Source organism: Podarcis bocagei, assembly GCF_964188305.1.
Source record: "Podarcis bocagei genome assembly, chromosome: 2".
Taxonomy (NCBI): Eukaryota; Metazoa; Chordata; class Lepidosauria; order Squamata; family Lacertidae; genus Podarcis; species Podarcis bocagei.
This window is the reverse complement of record NC_138126.1, coordinates 54,246,840-54,264,702: the sequence shown is the minus strand read 5'-3', so window position 1 is coordinate 54,264,702 and position 17,863 is coordinate 54,246,840. Positions and strand designations below refer to the sequence as shown.

General features: G+C 39.7%; 1 protein-coding gene across 9 annotated transcripts in view; it reads left to right on the top strand.

Annotated features, from left to right (window-relative positions):
• HRH1 (histamine receptor H1) overlaps nucleotides 1-14,020 on the top strand; it is an 87,250-nt gene extending 73,230 nt beyond the window's left edge. For 4 of the 9 annotated variants that reach the window (XM_081176772.1, XM_081176774.1, XM_081176778.1 and 1 more), the window contains one exon: nucleotides 12,357-14,020. In XM_081176772.1, coding sequence (XP_081032898.1) covers nucleotides 12,413-13,870 — 1,458 coding nt within the window. In that variant the 5' untranslated portion in view covers nucleotides 12,357-12,412 and the 3' untranslated portion in view covers nucleotides 13,871-14,020. Of the gene's footprint in view, nucleotides 1-8,621; nucleotides 8,685-8,710; nucleotides 10,057-12,356 lie in introns of those variants that run through there. The other 5 variants (XM_081176777.1, XM_081176776.1, XM_081176773.1 and 2 more) reach the window with 4 other exon arrangements.
• The last annotated feature ends 3,843 nt before the right edge of the window (nucleotides 14,021-17,863 follow it).

Below are 17,863 nucleotides of genomic sequence, written 5' to 3'. Positions count from 1 at the left end.
AGAGAAAACAATAATAAATTCTTCGAATTCATTTCTGTCCTGCTGAACGTCTCTGTCAAAGGGAGCTGATAATTAAGTGATTTGAAATAGGGAGCAGGCTTTCCATGGTTGCAAAAGAAGTGGAACATTTCAAAAGTTAACAAGGAAAATATGAATGTTTTCAAAACAGTAGCTGGGAAATATTTGGGATTTTGTGTACCGATCAAATAAACTTATATATTCTCATAAATCTAAATAAATTACAGTCTTGTGTGCTCTGTTTTTAGACACAAATACAAATTCTGAGGCTGATTATCCTCTGGCCACATGAATAATTTCCAAGCTCTATTGTTTTTCTATACGGTTTTTGTTATTTGTGCTGTCTTAAGATAAAGTAATTTTGCTTTGATGTAGCATTTTGCATTTAGCAAGAGTCTTTTTCTGTTGATTTCTGTTCCTATTGATGTTTTTACACTAGACCCACTTGGACAATAAGTACCAGGCAAAATGAAACTAAAAAGGCTTACCATAATTCTAATAATAAGCACTAATTAATTTTGGGGAAAATACTAATTAATGGAGAGAAGGGCCATAGTTCAGTGGTAGGTAGAATATCTGCTTTGCTTGCAGAAGAGCCCAGGGAGGGCTGGGAGAGTTCTCTGCCTAAAACCCTATAGAGCACTGCTAATTAGTTTAGACAATACTGAGTGAGATGGACTGAATATAAGGCAGCTTCATAAGTTCTGCTAATTATCTTTAAGAACAGGGGTCAGCAAACTTTTTCAGCAGGGGGCCGGTCCACTGTCCCTCAGACCTTGGGGGGTGTGGACTATATTTTTTGGGGGGGGAAATATGAACAAATTCCTGTGCCCCACAAATAACCGAGAGATACATTTCAAATAAAAGGACAGATTCTACTCATGTAAAAACATGCTGATTCCCGGACCGTCTGCGGGCTGGATTTAGAAGGCGATTGGGCCGGATCCGGCCCCTGGGCCTTAGTTTGCCTACCCATGTTTTGGAACGTATAACCATGAGTACTATTTTGCCACTCTTCCTGTTCAAGGACTGAAGGACTCAAAGGGACTGAATGTGGTCAGGTCTAGCTGAATGTCCCCCAACTTCCTACTTGGCGACTTCTTTATGGACACAGGTGGTGCTAAGGGTACTGTTGGCCTGAATTTGCATTCAGAAGCAACAATATACTGTTATGTTAAGACAAATTGATGCCACCAAAGGCCTGTCCACATTTCCATTTGCCCCATGCTTTCTAGCCGTGGGTCTGAGGGGCTTTTCGTTTGCCCCACCACTCTCCCCAGGAAAACCCAATGTTTACCACTGAATTGTAGCAAACCTCAGTCGAGTTTTCTGCAGGTTGGCGTTTGTTCCAATTCATGCCCTCTCATTCAGGACATGTAAAAGTGTGGAATGAGTCCATAGTGGATCCAGTCCTTCTCAGCAATTTTCAATCATGGACTTAGGAAACCTGCCTGAACATTTATTACAAGTTGTATACTGGAGTGTTGTGGTGCATACAGATGTGGTGCATGGTAAACTGGGGCTAACCATGGTCATATATTTGGCCATTCTGAAACTTCTGCAAGATTTTTAATAGCCTGCTCCAGGCTTAGTCTGGTCCCTCTCAGACTCTACCTTCATGGTCTTTGAAATTGCTGTAGCTCCTAAATTCAGTGCAAGTGTTAGGCTTACAGCTCTTACATTAGTGACCGGCAAATTCCCCCAGGCTTCATTTGCATGCGTACATAAAGTATAATGCTTGAAACAGGATGTTTTGTTTGACTACGACTACTTCTGGCTTGGTAAGATTCTCATCTGCTGATTGGCCTGATCAATTAGTAGGCCTGATACCATGTTGGGGTAACATACCATCTATTTGCTTAGATTATTAGAACAGGCTGTATGTACTGAAGGGAAATAATGCTTATAAGTATTTGATTAATCAATATAGGAGTGAATAAAGCATTAAAAAGGAACTTTTTGTTCCTTTCTGTTGGGTCTATGAAAAGGGCATCCTGGTGGTGACTGGCAGCTGTACAGCATCCCCTTTCAGTACAATCAGTTACTCCAATAATAACATTACAAAAACTAGAAAAATCAATAACTGGTGCTCAATAGCCTGATTAGCTAACAGTGCCATCACTAGTGCTGGTGGTCCTGTTCCTATTTGTGGGCTGTACTTGTAGCTTGTCCAACAGTTTCTAAACAGAAGATGATAATCCCCTTAAAAACAACAACAAAAATCATATAATAATACTACAGGCCCACACATTTCTAATTCAAGCTTCATAGCTTTATTCTAAATTATTTTGATAGTTGCACATTGCGACGAAAGCATTTTAAAAATGGTGCCAGCAATGCAGATGTATGCATGCAATATCACATCGTTATGTAAATTGGCAGCAATGTAAAAAAGCAACAACGACTTGCCTAGTTTCATCTGGCCCCTTTGCTGCCTTCAAGGAAGACATTTTTTTCCTCTGTGTGCACTCACAATGTAGCCTTTTTTGTGTTTTATTATTTCTTCCTGTGTTATTTTTATTGTTTCAATGTCTTTGTAATGCACTGAATGCACTTGTTACAGAATGACAGAGTAGAAATCCTTGTCATAAATATAAATAAATCCCCAAAGAGATGTGGGCTGTGTTGATACACAGAACTGTCTTTTCATAACTAGCAACTGAGACATCAAGCCACAGGTGTTATATATTAAGACTGTCTGGTGACCTGACAAATGGGCCGAGGTATTCCTAGTAAAATTACTTCTAGTTTATCTTCGCCTTACAAATCTTCATGGAGAAGCTAGCAGAAGGTTTCCACAAACAGTTTCACACTTGATATAAAACATATCAGGACCATTTAATCTTATTTAGAAACAGAAGCAAGAGGAGGTAAAATGCCAGTATATATTTAGGTGATGAAGTGCTATATCACTTTTCAATACATGTGGCATTCTCACACATTTTGAGTGTAGAACCTGTAAGAAAATTCTCAGTCTGAAATATTGTTTAGTGAGAGATGTGGTTATTGCAGATAGTAATAACATCACTAATATAAAATGTCTCCCTTCCGCCTTCAAATTTAATAAACTGATGGGCAAAACTTCCACTTCTGAATACTTACGCAAGTTAATCACAGTGTCTCAGTGCTTAATTGGATCTAAATTTGCATGTTTTAGTGCCTATAGAGGGATGTTTCATCTGATCAAAATGTTGTATCCCAACTCTTGTGTTGTAGCAGTAATTAATTTCATAGAGCCCAAATAGAGGTAGTTAGTCCACTGGGATTTCTCTAAAGGATAGCCTATGGCATTTTCCTCAGTATACTGTCATTGTTTCAGAGTTACCATAATGTGAACTGAGAAATTTATAGAGCAATTAGACCCATTATTTGGAGTGCTAAATAACTAGTAATTGTTCAAAGCCTTTTACTGTGTGCATGATTTGAATATAAATGTAATTGCTGATAGCAAAATGCTCAGTCTGAAGCAGTTGATACCTATCTATTTTTACATCTTGCACTTTGATTAAGATAGGGTTGCCATACGTCCAGAATTTCCCAGACATAGCTGGAATACGGCAGTAGGAAACAGTGTCCGGGAGGAAATCACTGAAATGTTTGGGGAAATCCGGAAGTATGGCTACCCATGTCATAAGTCTACATTTTAGCAAATTCCCTTAAAATTAGCTCAAAACCTTTTTTCTCTCTTTCTTTTTTGGAAATTTTTCAAAAACCTGACAGCTTTGGCCCTAAAAGAAAAGAAAATCTCAACAACTTTTGTATCCGGATTTTCACTTTTTGTAAAATGGCAGTCCTAGTTAAGAGCTGCCCTAAATAAAGCTACTGGCCATCTTGGACAATATCTCTCCTCTGGTTAAAAAGTTGGAACCTATACCTACCGTATTTGTCCCCTCTAGATGGCCTATGATTTATCCAAAGAGCTATGTGGCTGATGCAATTTGACCAATTTTTTCATAGCCTTTAGATATGGTTTGAAGTTGCTTAATATTTAATCAGCCAATAATGTGTATCGGTAGTTTAGACTCTGAATTTAATGGTCTTATATAACTTAATGCAGTTTTGGATAAATTTTCTCAGTCCTTCATCTTATTTAAATATGCATGGGTCTGTGTGACAGGCTCCTTCATTACATATCTTTGGGCCCCAGGCAAAAACATTCCTCTTCTCGCACACCTTTGGCTAATGAAACAATCTATTGCCTTTTAAACTTTGTACGGGGGGGGGGGGTGTTATTGTTTCTGTTTGTTGCTGTGTTATGTATGTTTGCGTTTTTATGTTGTAAACCACCCAGTGATCTTTTGAAGGGCAGTATAGAAATTTAATTAATAATAGTAATAATATAGGGGCCCTTTTCAGAAGGTGATATGCATTACTTCATTTATTCCACATCATGGGAAGTAGTCTGCTGTGTTTGAAAGCCTTCCTGATTATTCTGCTGAGTCTTGCTCCGAGTTTAGCACCAGTAAACAGCATATAAATCAACTCAAGCTCCCCTGCTCAGACTTCAGTTTTGTTAAGACTTTGCTTATGTTTTTCAGAACAGGTTTTGTTTTCTTTTGAAGTTTTACATTAAAAGTGAAACCTCATGCAACAATTGAAATGTTGCTGTATCCAAAATATGATATTGCCCTACAGTGTGTCATGACTATTCTTTTCTGTCCCTCCTGATCAATTTTCCTTGTTATGTTCAGCTCCATCAAAGCTTGATAATCTGACTGAACTATTAAATGTACTGGCAGTGAAGATCTAATGCAATCTCTTCAAACATCAACTACTTAAGACACTTCTAAATTGTACTTTTTGTGCCCTTTAAGAAAAGGGCATTGCATGTGAAAGATTCAACCACATGTAGTCAGAGACCTCTAAAAATAATATCAACAGTGAACCAGCAATTCCTTTACTTGTCCATATAAGTACAGCAACACCACAGAAGAAATCCTTATCTCTTTCTTAAACTCAGCAATACTTATTATGTATTTTGCATATGTTGTGTTCATTTCTGGGGGTTTTAGGCAAAGCTAACATTGTGATTAGAGGAGTCCACTTATCTTCACAATATTATGCTTCATCATGGTTGGTAAACATAACCAATCTTCATTTGTGGTTTTCACACATTTCAGAAATATCTTCAAAGCCTTGTAAATTAAAGGATACAAATTACTTGGAGAATACATTAATCTATAATTAAACACAATGAAGTAATATTAACAATATTATATTAAAAGCATGCACACAGCAAAATGACACTGCTTACCAATTAACAGAAAGTTCTCTGTTTCCTTTTCTCAAATAGCGCTAACAAATTCTGTCTAGCATCTTCCTTCGGACCCAGTGGACCACAAATAGAACTCTGCTTGTGTAGCAGGGCTTGCTTTGCATTTCCTTCCCATCCCACCCTTTTGCATCCACTTACCGTAAAACACCACTTCTGAGGAGGCTGCAGCAGCACAGGGAAGTGGCCAGGGCTCACATAGGCTGTGTTCCATAAGCGGAAAGTGCCTTTCTGTTGGCAGAAGACATGTTTGAATTAGTCATTGACTTCCAAACTATCTTTAAAAGCACCTGCTCTCCTAAACTGGACTCCAACTGCAATTGTTAGAGTAACAATTCATTATCAGATTTCGAAGAACCAAATTGCTATCCATTTTTTAAAATAAGCAGTTATACCTCTTTGTCTTATCCAAAACTGCTTCTTACTGATCATGTAGGTAGAAGATACATGGTTTTCGATATGCTGCTTTTTATTTTACTAGACCCCCTTCTAGGTGACCAAGGCTTCTGTCAGAGTACTACTCTGAGGACAAGGAGAGTGCAGTAAATAAGATAGTGCTGATTCAGACTGCCAGCCCATTTTTATAATATCTGAGAACTTTCCTCCACAGAGCCCATTAAATTAATAAATTTAATGCTGTATATTTGTGTTGCCAGACTGACTTCAGGGAACAAAATGTACTTATTGGCTTGTATGTCTTACTTTTTCTTCAGCATTGTCACACTGATTGATGCAGGACTGCACAAGCTGGTTGCTCTTCTGGATCATTCTTTAATATGTGACTCAATCACTGCCATTGCTTAATCTGTCAAAGCCTGCTGGTGTAATATGCGTCCTTTCATCACCCCCCTCCTATACCTGTAGTCATACAAATGAAAACATCACAGTGAATCAATATTCTCATTTGATTGTCAGCCACAGCAGTTGTTTGTAGGTGTTAATTCACAAACCAACTTTTGCACCTGCTGTTTTTTCCCCTGTGGATATCCTAGGAATGATTCATTCGATCTCTACCAGTCGTATAATATATATTGTTGTGATTTTACTGTGTGCACGCTATGAATGAACTTGTTTTATAGGGCCACAGGCACAGCCCTATCTTAAGGATGGGGTGGGGAGTAGTTTATAGTTAGAAAATGGTTCAACAGACTGATTTGAAGGTTGGCAGGGAAGGTATGTTTCAGGAAAGGTAAAGGGACCCCTGACCATTAGGTCCAGTCGCAGATGACTTTGGAGTTGTGGCGCTCATCTCGCTTGACTGGCCAAGGGAGCCGGTTTACAACTTCTGGGTCATGTGGCCAGCACGACTAAGCCGCTCCTCAGTCAGCACACTAAGAGAGCAGCACACGGAAACGTCGTTTACCTTCCCACCAGAGTGGTATCTATTTATCTACTTGCACTGTGTGCTTTTGAACTGCTAGGTTGGCAGGAGCTGGGATTGAACAACGGGAGCTCACCCTGTCGCGGAGATTCGAAACACCGATCAGCAAGCCCTAGGCTCTGTGGTTTAACCCACAACGCCACCCGTGTCCTAAGTTTCAGGATAGTTTGTGGCAAATTTGGGGTAGAAAACATAAGAAATGGCACACATTCAGGGTGAACCTTATGTGAGAGAAGGTTAAGTGGAGGGGAGTTGCATGAAAAACTGTAAATTAATTTTCCATCATCTGGCCAGTTTGGGCCAGTAATTATAACATCAGTACTTCTGATTTCAACGGGGAAACAGTCATGGGTATAGCCAAGGGGGGCAGAGGGCAGCTGTTTTTCTCCCCCCCCCCCGATAGATCAAGTAAAACAATAGAAATACTTAACTAACTGACCAATCACATAGGTTTTACGCCCCCTAACAAAAGTCCTCCCCCCCCAAACAAAAATCCTGGCTACGCCCATGAAAACAGTTAGATCCGGTTCCCAAGTTCAGTCTTTCCCTTCACCTTACATTGTCAAGACAGAGAGTTCACAGGAATATGTACATTACGGTTGGAGAATGGATGGCAGCTAACGGATTGAGGTTGACAAGACAGAAGTACTGTTCTTAGGGGACAGGGGGCAGGCTGGTGTGAAGGACTCCCTGATCCTGAATGGGGTAACTGTGCCCCTGAAGGACCAGGTGCGCAGTCTGGGAGTCATTTTGGACTCACAGCTGTCCATGGAGGCGCAGGTTAATTCTTTGTCCAGGGCAGATGTCCACCAGCTCCATCTGGTATGCAGGCTGAGACCCTACCTGCCCAAAGACTGTCTTGCCGGAGTGGTGCATGCTCTAGTTATCTCCCACTTGGACTACTGCAATGCACTCTACGTGGGGCTACCTTTGAAGGGGACTCGGAAACTGCAATTAATCCAGAATTCATCCCCTTTGAAAATCTCTCAGATAGTTCCTTAAGTAATATGATAAATCACCTTACCTATATGATGAAACGAGAGGTATGAATCTTAACGCTAATTTACTGTGATACTACTGCAACTAGGATGTGGGAATAATTTATAAGGATAATTGTTCTTTGAATATGCTCATATTTTTCTTGTTTGATAGTGCTTCCCCCTTTTTTCTGACATCAGAAAGTACAGTGAGGTTATATATTCAGTTTTCATGTTGGACTTTCTGTATTCAGAGTTTTTGTCTGCAGTAAAATGGCTAATTTGCCTGTATCTTTTAAACATTCTGTAGGTTACTGAGACCTAGCTATATTAATGCCTAGGGTATGGATCATTTCCCTTCTTTTTAATGGAACAGAGCACCAAAGCCTATACAGTATTTTAGGGGGGCCTTCATGTACTTACAATTTTTGCTCTGTTATATTGTGTCTTTATCTTTCCTTTTCCCACTGCAGTAGTTTGGACATTATTTTTTAAATCATAGCAATTTTTCTATTCATACCTACATTCTGATTGAGATACCACTTTCCACATGCTGTTTTGAATCTAAATCTGTTCTCATGAGATTCCATTTCCCTATTCTTTCAAACATGTAGCTACATGAATAAAGGAATAAAGCAGAAACTCTTATTCTAGATATTAAATTCTCTCAAGCTTATGGTCATAGAGTTGTATCCAGATTTACAACTCAGTCCTAACCAAGTCTGTTCAGAATTAAATTCAGTGGGGCTTGCTCCCAGGTTAGTGTGGTTAGGATTGTCTGAACAAAACCTTTATTACTTGTTCACTCTCTGCTCCAAATAAAAACATTTCTATTCATTTATTTTGCTGCTACCCACCGCCCCCTCATTCTGTCACCATATACCTGTAGCACTTCAGCTAACATTCTATTAGCTACCTATTTTTGCCATGTAAACTGTGCTGAAAGTTTGGTGTCCCCCCCCCTAAACTTTAGGTTTCATCTGCAGTGGCTGGAAAACTGAATGGAAATCAGATAGCCATGCTGGGTTGAAACCAGGTAAGCAGATGAAGGGAAATGAAAGGGCTGGGAAGGAGAGGGTTTAAACAAATTGGTTTACCTATATTCAGTACGTCACAGACATAAAAGTCTTCTTTCAGTTCCAGCTCAGTGATCCCAGGGATTCCATATCAACCTGTGATATGGAAGCTGTATTAGTGAACTAGAATATTCTATAAGAAGGCTTGGGTCTCGCCATGTAGTTCTCACCATTTTCACCATGATGCTGCCATCCCTCTTTTTGTGTTTTTAATTTTAAATCTGCATTGTTCATTGTAAGATTTTGCATTGTAAAAATCCTATGGGGAACTGTTCATACTAAGAGCTTTCTATGCATAGCAGCCTACACATCGCCGACCACACTGCATCGTGCCTTAATACAGATTATTTGAACATACGCAGGATAGAGAAGTTCCCCTGCTGCCGTGATGATTGAAATTTTTTTTTTTTACTATCCTAAAGTTATATATTAGAGTGCATAATAAAGCAAGATAAGCAAAAACATCACATTTGCTCAGAAAATTCTTAGTTTGCAGCCTTTTAAAAACACAACAGTATTTCAGGTCAGTAGAAAAACGGGCTGTTACCTATTACATAGTTTCCGCGAGTTGGAAGGTTGGCATTGCTGCCTTTCAGCTGGATAGTGCTGGGGTGGGGCAGGGTTTCAGTAAGGTCAGAGCTGTGTGATGTACCTACAGGGCTAATCCAGTACTCCCACCAGCAGATTTGCATAGCTCTGACCTCACCACTGTCATGCACTAGTAGGTGCTGCAGCGATGCTAGTGTTGGGGATGCGGGGGCACCCTTGTTCCTCCTACCCCTGTTCCCAATGTAGATGGTTATTTCCCCCTCCCCTTGTTTCTTATATAGATCTTCACTCACCTTTTCCCCCTGGTGTGGGGAACCACTTTTTTGTGGTTTGCCTCAAGTGCCAAGATGACTTGGGCCATTCCTGGTATCTACACATGATACGGTAGTCTTGCTGAAGCTAAACAGTGAACAGGCGTGAGACTGAGAACCTCAAGGATGCTGCCTTGAGTCCCTGCATTGTCTTTTACGTGATTGAGCTCTCTGAAACTAGCATTCCAATTTTGAAACCAGTATTTCATTTTTGATAGCAACACAGCACATTCAAATGCATAATCTGAGCATAATATGTGTCCCCCCCACATGCAACTGTTATATGATCCTCTATATACTATCCATCCATGTGCTCTTCACATTTTTTTCTACAGTGTTTTTGAAACTGTTGATATTAACCCCGATACAGTGACGAGGATTCAAGGAATGAATGACAAGCCCCTCTCCATCTCTGACGGATGCCAAATAAGTGGTTGCCAATAAGCCCAAACTACTACAAGGCATGCACCTGGTAGTATGGTATCCATTCAAGTACTGATTAATCTGCATAATCAAATAACTATTGTTACCATTTTAAATGCATTGAGGCTGATGAAAGCAGGATAGATTCTGTCACTGGTGTTCATCAATTTAAGGAGTTTTACTTCTGCTGACATTCATTTTGGCTGCTCTTATTCCAGTTAAGTTTATGAACAAATGTGCTTAAAGAAGAAAGGATCTCCAAACAAGTCCATCAACTACAAGAGTTTGCCTACTTGTTTAATGGAAATCTTTTTTTTCTAAAGAGGACAATAGCCTTTTCTTTCACCTGAATTCTGAATCATGGTTCTGAATCATGGTTCTGAATCATGGTTAATGAAGTTGCAGAAAAACATGGTTATGCTGATAATTATTCAGAAGTCATACATTCATTTATTTTTGTTTTATAAGAAGCTTAAAATACCTGGTCCCAACATCAACAAAATGTTTTGCAATGCATAAAAAGTAAACATAGAACTTTGCACCCTTTTTTGCAGGTTAACATCTTTCTCAAGAGTGAGTGGCACGTGAAGGTCTGGTTAAAACAGTTTCCTCAGTTGTCCCTTGGTTCATAGGAGGAATTGTTGATGAATGAATATGTAATTCTCTGGCAAAGACAAACTGCCAGCAAAAAAAATCAGAGGCCAATCAAAATGCACTTTCAGATTTTTGGAACTTTTCTTTGCTGTTTTACACTACTATTGAATGGAAACCTGACCAAGATTAAAAGCTGAAATATGCTGACTGCTAACTGTTCGAAAATTAGTCCCCCGTTCTTGGCTTTCTAATAAAAAAAGGACAGAAGAGGAAATCGAGAGACACCCTCCATATCATTCAATGATCATTTCCACTAACAGCAAACCAGAATGACTTTGTTGGGAGAGTTACTAAGTTAGAGAATGTGATTAAATATATGAGTGGACAATGAAGGGGTGCATCACTGATATTCCTTTAGGAGAATCACACTGCAGGATATCAGAAGGCTGCCCTTGGGAAGAACGGTGGGGTATACATTTACCATATTAGTATTTACCACAAAGCAAAAATCTCAGCCTCTAAGAGTTCAGCAAGAAATGAGAGTTTTGGTTCAGCTTCCTGCTATTAGTTGCTGACCATTTAATGTATTTTTGACAGCCATTCTTTCCAGTGACTGTACAGTAATGAGAACCTTGCAGAAGTAGCAAGGTTGGAATGTTATTAATTTATTTGCTGACAAGTTAAATATATATATCTGAAAGTGTGTTTACACTACTTCTAATATAACTAATAGGAAGCAATGGATCAGGCACATTCCCTAAACAGTCCAAAGCACATATACAGTGTGCAGTAATTGGATTACAATTTGTGGTTTTGTAGAGCAGGGGTAGCCATTGCAGTGCCTTCCAGATGTTTTAGACTAAAGCACCTACAGTGGTGCCTCGCAAGACGAAATTAATTCGTTCCGCGAGTTTTTTCGTCTAGCGAATTTTTCGTCTTGCGAAGCACGGTGTCGGAAAAGTTTTGGAAAAGCTTCAAAAATCACCAAAAACCTCAAAAAAGGCTACCACACCGTGTTCTATGAGTTGCTCCTCGAAGTCAAGTCGCAACTGTATTAACGGTGTTAAGAAAAAGGAAACAAACTTGCAAAAAACGCAAGACATTTTCGTCTTGCGAAGCAAGCCCATAGGGAAATTCGTCTTGCGAAGCAGCTCAAAAACCGCAAAACCCTTTCGTCTAGCGAGTTTTTCGTCTTGCGAGGCATTCGTCTTGTGGGGCACCACTGTATTCTTCCCAGACAGCATAGCTGATGGTCAGGGATGATGGGAGCTGTAGTTCAGCAATGTTTGCAGGGGACTACATTGCCTGACCTTCTAAAGCAGACTGGTGGGCAACAAGGGGTGCGAGGAGAGGGAAGAAAAGTCCTATTGCACATGCAGAAGTCCTTGCACTAATGGGACTTCATTGGATGCAGCCCCATCTGCCCTGTAGTTCATATAACTGCCATGATTGAATTTAGTGCCATTACTCCTTTTAACTTTTTCTGAGAGAAGATAATTGGCACATAAAGATACACATAAAGATATATACATGTAAATATGTATAATATGAATTGCAATTGTTTAAAAGGCCTTTAATGATACAGCACAAGAGATGTGGACTGGAAATCCAGGTGCTTTTGCAAATTTTTGCATTATAGTTTCTTTGTAATCTTTTTTACCTCAGTCAACTCATTCCTTGCTTCTTACCTATATCTGTCAATATTGTTGGAAAATTTAGCCTGTTGTTGGAACTTTTTTTTTTTTTCATTTACAGATTCACGAAGAAAACAACTGACCAACTGATTCTTTTCTTCTAACTTTAGTGAAGAGATGTGTGTGATTGACAGAACCACAAACAAGAATTCTACAGAGGCTCAACCTGTTCTAGGACTGGTCTTGGGTAGCATCTCCCTGATCACAGTTGTCATGAATATTTTGGTCCTGTACGCAGTGAGAACAGAAAAGAAACTGCAAACTGTTGGCAATCTTTATATTGTCAGTCTTTCATGTGCTGATGTTATAGTTGGTGCAGCTGTCATGCCACTAAACATTGTGTACTTGCTGAAGGATAAATGGATTTGGAATAGAAATGCTTGCCTGTTTTGGCTGTCAATGGATTATGTTGCTAGCACAGCCTCCATATTCAGTCTCTTCATACTTTGCATAGATCGTTACCGTTCTGTCCAGCAGCCACTAAAATATCTCAGGTACCGGACCAAAACTAGAGCCTCTGTTATGATATCAGTAGCTTGGCTGCTCTCTTGTATGTGGGTCATCCCAATCCTTGGCTGGCGTAATTTTTACAAGGACAGCAACACAACTGTGAACGATGGGGCTGATAATGGAAATATATGTGAAACAGATTTTTGCAATATCGTGTGGTTTAAAGTTTTGACAGCCATGATAAACTTTTATGTGCCGTCACTGCTGATGCTTTGGTTCTATGCAAAAATATACAAGGCTGTCCAGCGGCATTATCGGCACCGGGAGCACATAAATGGGTCTTTTATATCATCCTCGGAAAGATCAGGTATGTACAGTGGAAGGCTGCAAGAAGTGCAAAAGATTTGTTTTGGAAGCGCAAGTAAAGATATTGGACACATCTCAAACGAGAACAGCTGTGACCAGAACAAAAGAACGGCAGCCAAATATCCAGCAAGCAGTTTTGTTGATGTCCCAAAGGGTTTTCGTTGCAGTAACCATGAAGTAGCGAAGCTTAGCTGTTTTCCTCTAGCCCTTGCACAGAGTGACATGAAAACAGGCACTGCAGGCATGAGGTATGACTGTGTCAATAAAAGCACTCAGAATACAGAGAGCCTTTGCCTCCAAGACTTTGAGTTAAACAAGACTTTGGATGAGAAGATTTACGCAGAGCAGCCTCCCTGCAAAAATTACTCTGATTTCACTCTAGAGGATCATCCTTATATCGAAGGGTGTTTCCCTCAGTATAGCAACAAAAAAGACAGCACAAGTCTCCGTCAGTTGAAAAAGACATGGGAGAAGCTACGCAGCCATTCCATGAGTGTTAATCAAGGGTTGCGTATGAACAGAGACAGAAAGGCAGCCAAACAATTGGGATTCATAATGGCGGCATTTATGCTGTGCTGGAGTCCATATTTTGTTTTCTTCATGGTCATGGCCTATTGTGAAAGCTGCTACAATCGGCCGGTTCATATGTTTACTATTTGGCTTGGCTATATAAATTCTACTTTAAATCCATTTATATATCCACTCTGTAATGAGAACTTCAAAAAGGCTTTCAAGAAGATATTTCATATGAAACCCTAACTTCTTTTTTGGAATATTCCGGAGTGGGCTGAGGCAGGGTCAGTATCATGGTGGAAGGAAAAATTGACTTTCTGGTACTATAAAGGATAATTGCAAATGCAGCGAATTCTTTTAGAACATCCTTGGGAACTGAAGAAATTGAAAAGAGTGAAAAATGAAAAGGAGAGATTTGGACAATTTAAGTAAAATATTGTGCTTTTATTAATTAAACACTCCCAAGTTTCGGCGTCAGGATTGCTTTTGTTCTGAAAATATTTTCACTGTATTTTTATTTTCCAGTTCTATGTAACAAAACTGAAAACAAAATTAAGTATGTTAGCACTTAACCTATTTTCTAAAGCTGAAACAGATGTTTCTTCACTTCAGTGGTCAGTTTGCTATTGTCACTTGTCTCTTGATATTATTATATGCTCCCTGATTCCCAGAGCAATGAGAATGATTTGATGGATATAGCAATCAGTTTTACCACACACAATATTGGTTGTAACATGTTTCAAATACTTAGTGGTTGGTATACTTGCCTCTGTTGAACTGCAGATTGTAAACTCCTTGGGGCTGAGACTTGTCCTTCTACACTTAATAAAGCACTGTGCACACTGCTGGTGTGTGTGAGAAAGAGAGGGAGGGAGATACATACGCACACTCTCACACTCACATACAGGTCAATGTCAAGGCAATGCTTCAGTATTCACAATGTAGTTCTCGCAGTAAATCAGTGGCGTAGCGTGGGTTGTCAGCACCCGGGGCAAGGCAAGTAATTTGCGCCCCCTAACCCGTGGATTTGCGCCCCCTAACCCTAACCCCCAGATGTTGTGCCCGGTGCGGCCGGCCCCCCTGCACCCCCCACGCTACGCCACTGCAGTAAATTAGTGTCATTTGCCCAGAAACCATCTAATAGTTGGTTTCTACAATTGATTCATTGCTGCCTTCTCTCTTCAGCTCTCTGTAAACATCACTTTTTATAAATATCAGAGCGGCATTCCATAAAACACCAGCTGCAAAGGAAAATCATTGGAGTCTTATTAAAGAAATTAGACAGCAATGCATCTGAATGCCAGTTTCTGGAAACCACAGGAGGAAAGAGTGCTCCTGTGCCTGGTTTCTGCTTACAGGTTTCCCACAGGCAAAGGTTTGGCCACGAGAAGAGGACAGTGGCAGACTTGGGTATTATGGCACCCTGTGTTAGGCCAGCATCCCCCCACCCCCAGCCTCACACTGCCAGAAAATTACTAATTAGGCTTTGGGAAGGAGTACTGGGTAGATTTACAGACTCTTGCATGATGGGAATATATGGAAGCATTCCATGAAATTTGCTGCAGTGGTACTACTAAAAGAATTTTTAAAATGTCTAGTTCCACCTCAAGCAGTTGTTTGAGATGTAAAGGCAAATATACTGACTTTTTAATATATTAGAAATTGTGTAAAGGTATTTCAAGTATTGCAACTTCTTGAATGTTATTGGAGAAATAATGAGAGATGTGCCTGTTTACATTATATTACTAAATGATTTGAGAAACTGTGTGAAAAGGAAACATAGGACTTAAGTGGACAGTTAGTTAGCAGGTGCAAATCATCCTTGTGAAGAACTGGAAAAGTAATAGGAAACAATAAACTGCTGAATGGTTTAGGAAAGTATGAATGAATTGATCATGTGCAAACAGCTCTTACCAAGGTCCTTTTGAGTAGTAATAGAACTGTGACTAACTTTTTGGAAGGGTAGGGAAAAGTTAGTAAGACTGGACTGAAAATCAGAGAAAACACAAGTGAAACCATGTAAAGAACTATGTTTGTTTTATAGACCACAGGAATAAATGGTTTGTCTTCTGTATATTTTAATATATTAATGTGAGATTGTAAATGGTTTTAATGTTGAACTCCTAAAAAAAATTAAAAAGTAGCTAGCAAATGTTCTTGAACAATATTTTACTGTGCAACCCAGCAAGAGCAACTCCCCCTCAACTTGCGTCTAATGTGGTGAAACACTTAATTCCTGATATGCAAACCTTTTGTCTCAAAGGGTGATTCCTCAATGTTATGAATTAGAATCAGTTCTTTTTCAATAAGACTCTTACTTTGCCTATGGTGACATCTGCTTAATATTTTTGATGAAGCCTATTCTTATTCTTCATATTCTGAATGCTTTCCGCAATCCTGTAATATGGCAAGATTCCAGAAATCAAAAATCTTTTCACCCGTGCTGCTTCGCTCATACAAAATGTTGTATATTGCCTCCTAACTCTCATTTCTGAGGTTACAATGATATATGTAATTAGGAAAACACATCAAACAACATTTCAGAGACTGCTATCATCATATTCATAAACTAATTGGCAGGACCCACTACTGCAAGCCTAGGAGCAAATTCATTGTACGTTTCCATTAAATGCCCTAAAACACTGTTTGCTGTCACTTTTCCTGGGAAATGCAAGTTCCTAAATTGTACAAGTTCACACAGGTAAAGTATTTTGAAAAACAAGTTTAAATGGACAGATAATTTATTTGAATCCAGGTACGTAGTATGCTGTGCCATTGGCAGCTGTGTGCCCCAGGACTGCAGGGAAACAGGAAGAGCATGTTCCCCCTTCTTCAACTCTGCTATGCATTTTTAAAATATCTGGCCTTAGGAAGAATTCTGTGTAAAATGAAATCTCACTTATGCCATACATATTGTAAACACTGGTTGGTTCTAATGAAGGTATTGGGTTATTGTCCCTGTGATTTCCCTGACCCTAGTCCCCAGCTAGACCATAACTTCTGTTATATTTCCAAAATAAGCAATCTAAACATTGCATCTAGTGAACTTTTTTGAGATAAATGACTAGAGGGAATTTTTTTCGCTCCCCAAAGCCTGGGGATTTAATGTTTTTGTAAGATAAGGATGTAGCAAGTACATCTGTCTTCTGAGTGCTTTCCATTTTCAAAGCTGGATAGCATGCTGACTGCTGTTTTTAAAATGTCGCTTTTCAGTGTGAAGTAATCTGATAAAGTGTCAAGGAAAAGTTAAGCCGTAAATGCAAAGGGGCTCAATCTGTATTTGAACTGTGACTCCGAAAGCTCCACCAACATACAGAAGATCCTGACCGTTATTTGCTAAAACTGTAGAACCAAAACATTGAATAAAGCTGAATTAAACAGGCTACCTAGTATTTATGTACATCTAAATCCCACCTTTCCTTGCAGTACCTCAGGTATGAGATCCTACTAGCATCTCTGTGGGCTTAGCTAGTCTCACAATACTTGCCCCAACCCACCACCACCCTGCACAATTTATTCCTTCTGGTATGACACACAGTCCCTTGAGGGACAGGTAGGAAAATGCTATATTGTAGAGCTTTGTTTTTGTTAAACCAAGAGCTAAAACAGATAGTCTTATTTGGCATTTAGGTGGGCACAGAGATATACTACGGGTTTCATGACATGGCACTAGCTAGGCCATATTGTGCGAAGCACACTAACCACGGGTGGGCAGAAGGTGGATCAGGGTCTACTACCAAATCCTGATCATCAAGAGTTTGTGACTCTCAATGGTTTAACAATATAAACAAAATAAAGATTCCCCCCACCTCCTAATTAGGCTGCTGAAATTTAGAAAGTGTGGGAAAACAGGAATAGAAAGGATTTATGTCTGAGAGCGCTTGTTTTGGTACTGAACACACCTTCCTGGGCTCAGCATGTGCTTGGAGGCAAACTTGTCCTGCAATTGTGTCTGCCTTCCTGAGCCACTATTTTACACCTGGCTTCAGCTGGTGGACCTGGGGTTGTAGATCTTACAGGGAAATCTGTCTACTTCTGCACTAGAGTATGTTCCAAGCAAATGCCTCTACAGCTACATTCACTTCAAACGCAACATTTTCCTTTGTCAGCAGCCACAGTCTCATTAATTCCAAAGGTCTTAAAAGCCAATTGTTTCAAAAAGAAAATAGGAAGAAAGCAAACAGATGAATGCTTTCACCCAGACACTAAGCTACTGCCATATGGTAGAGATCAAATGTC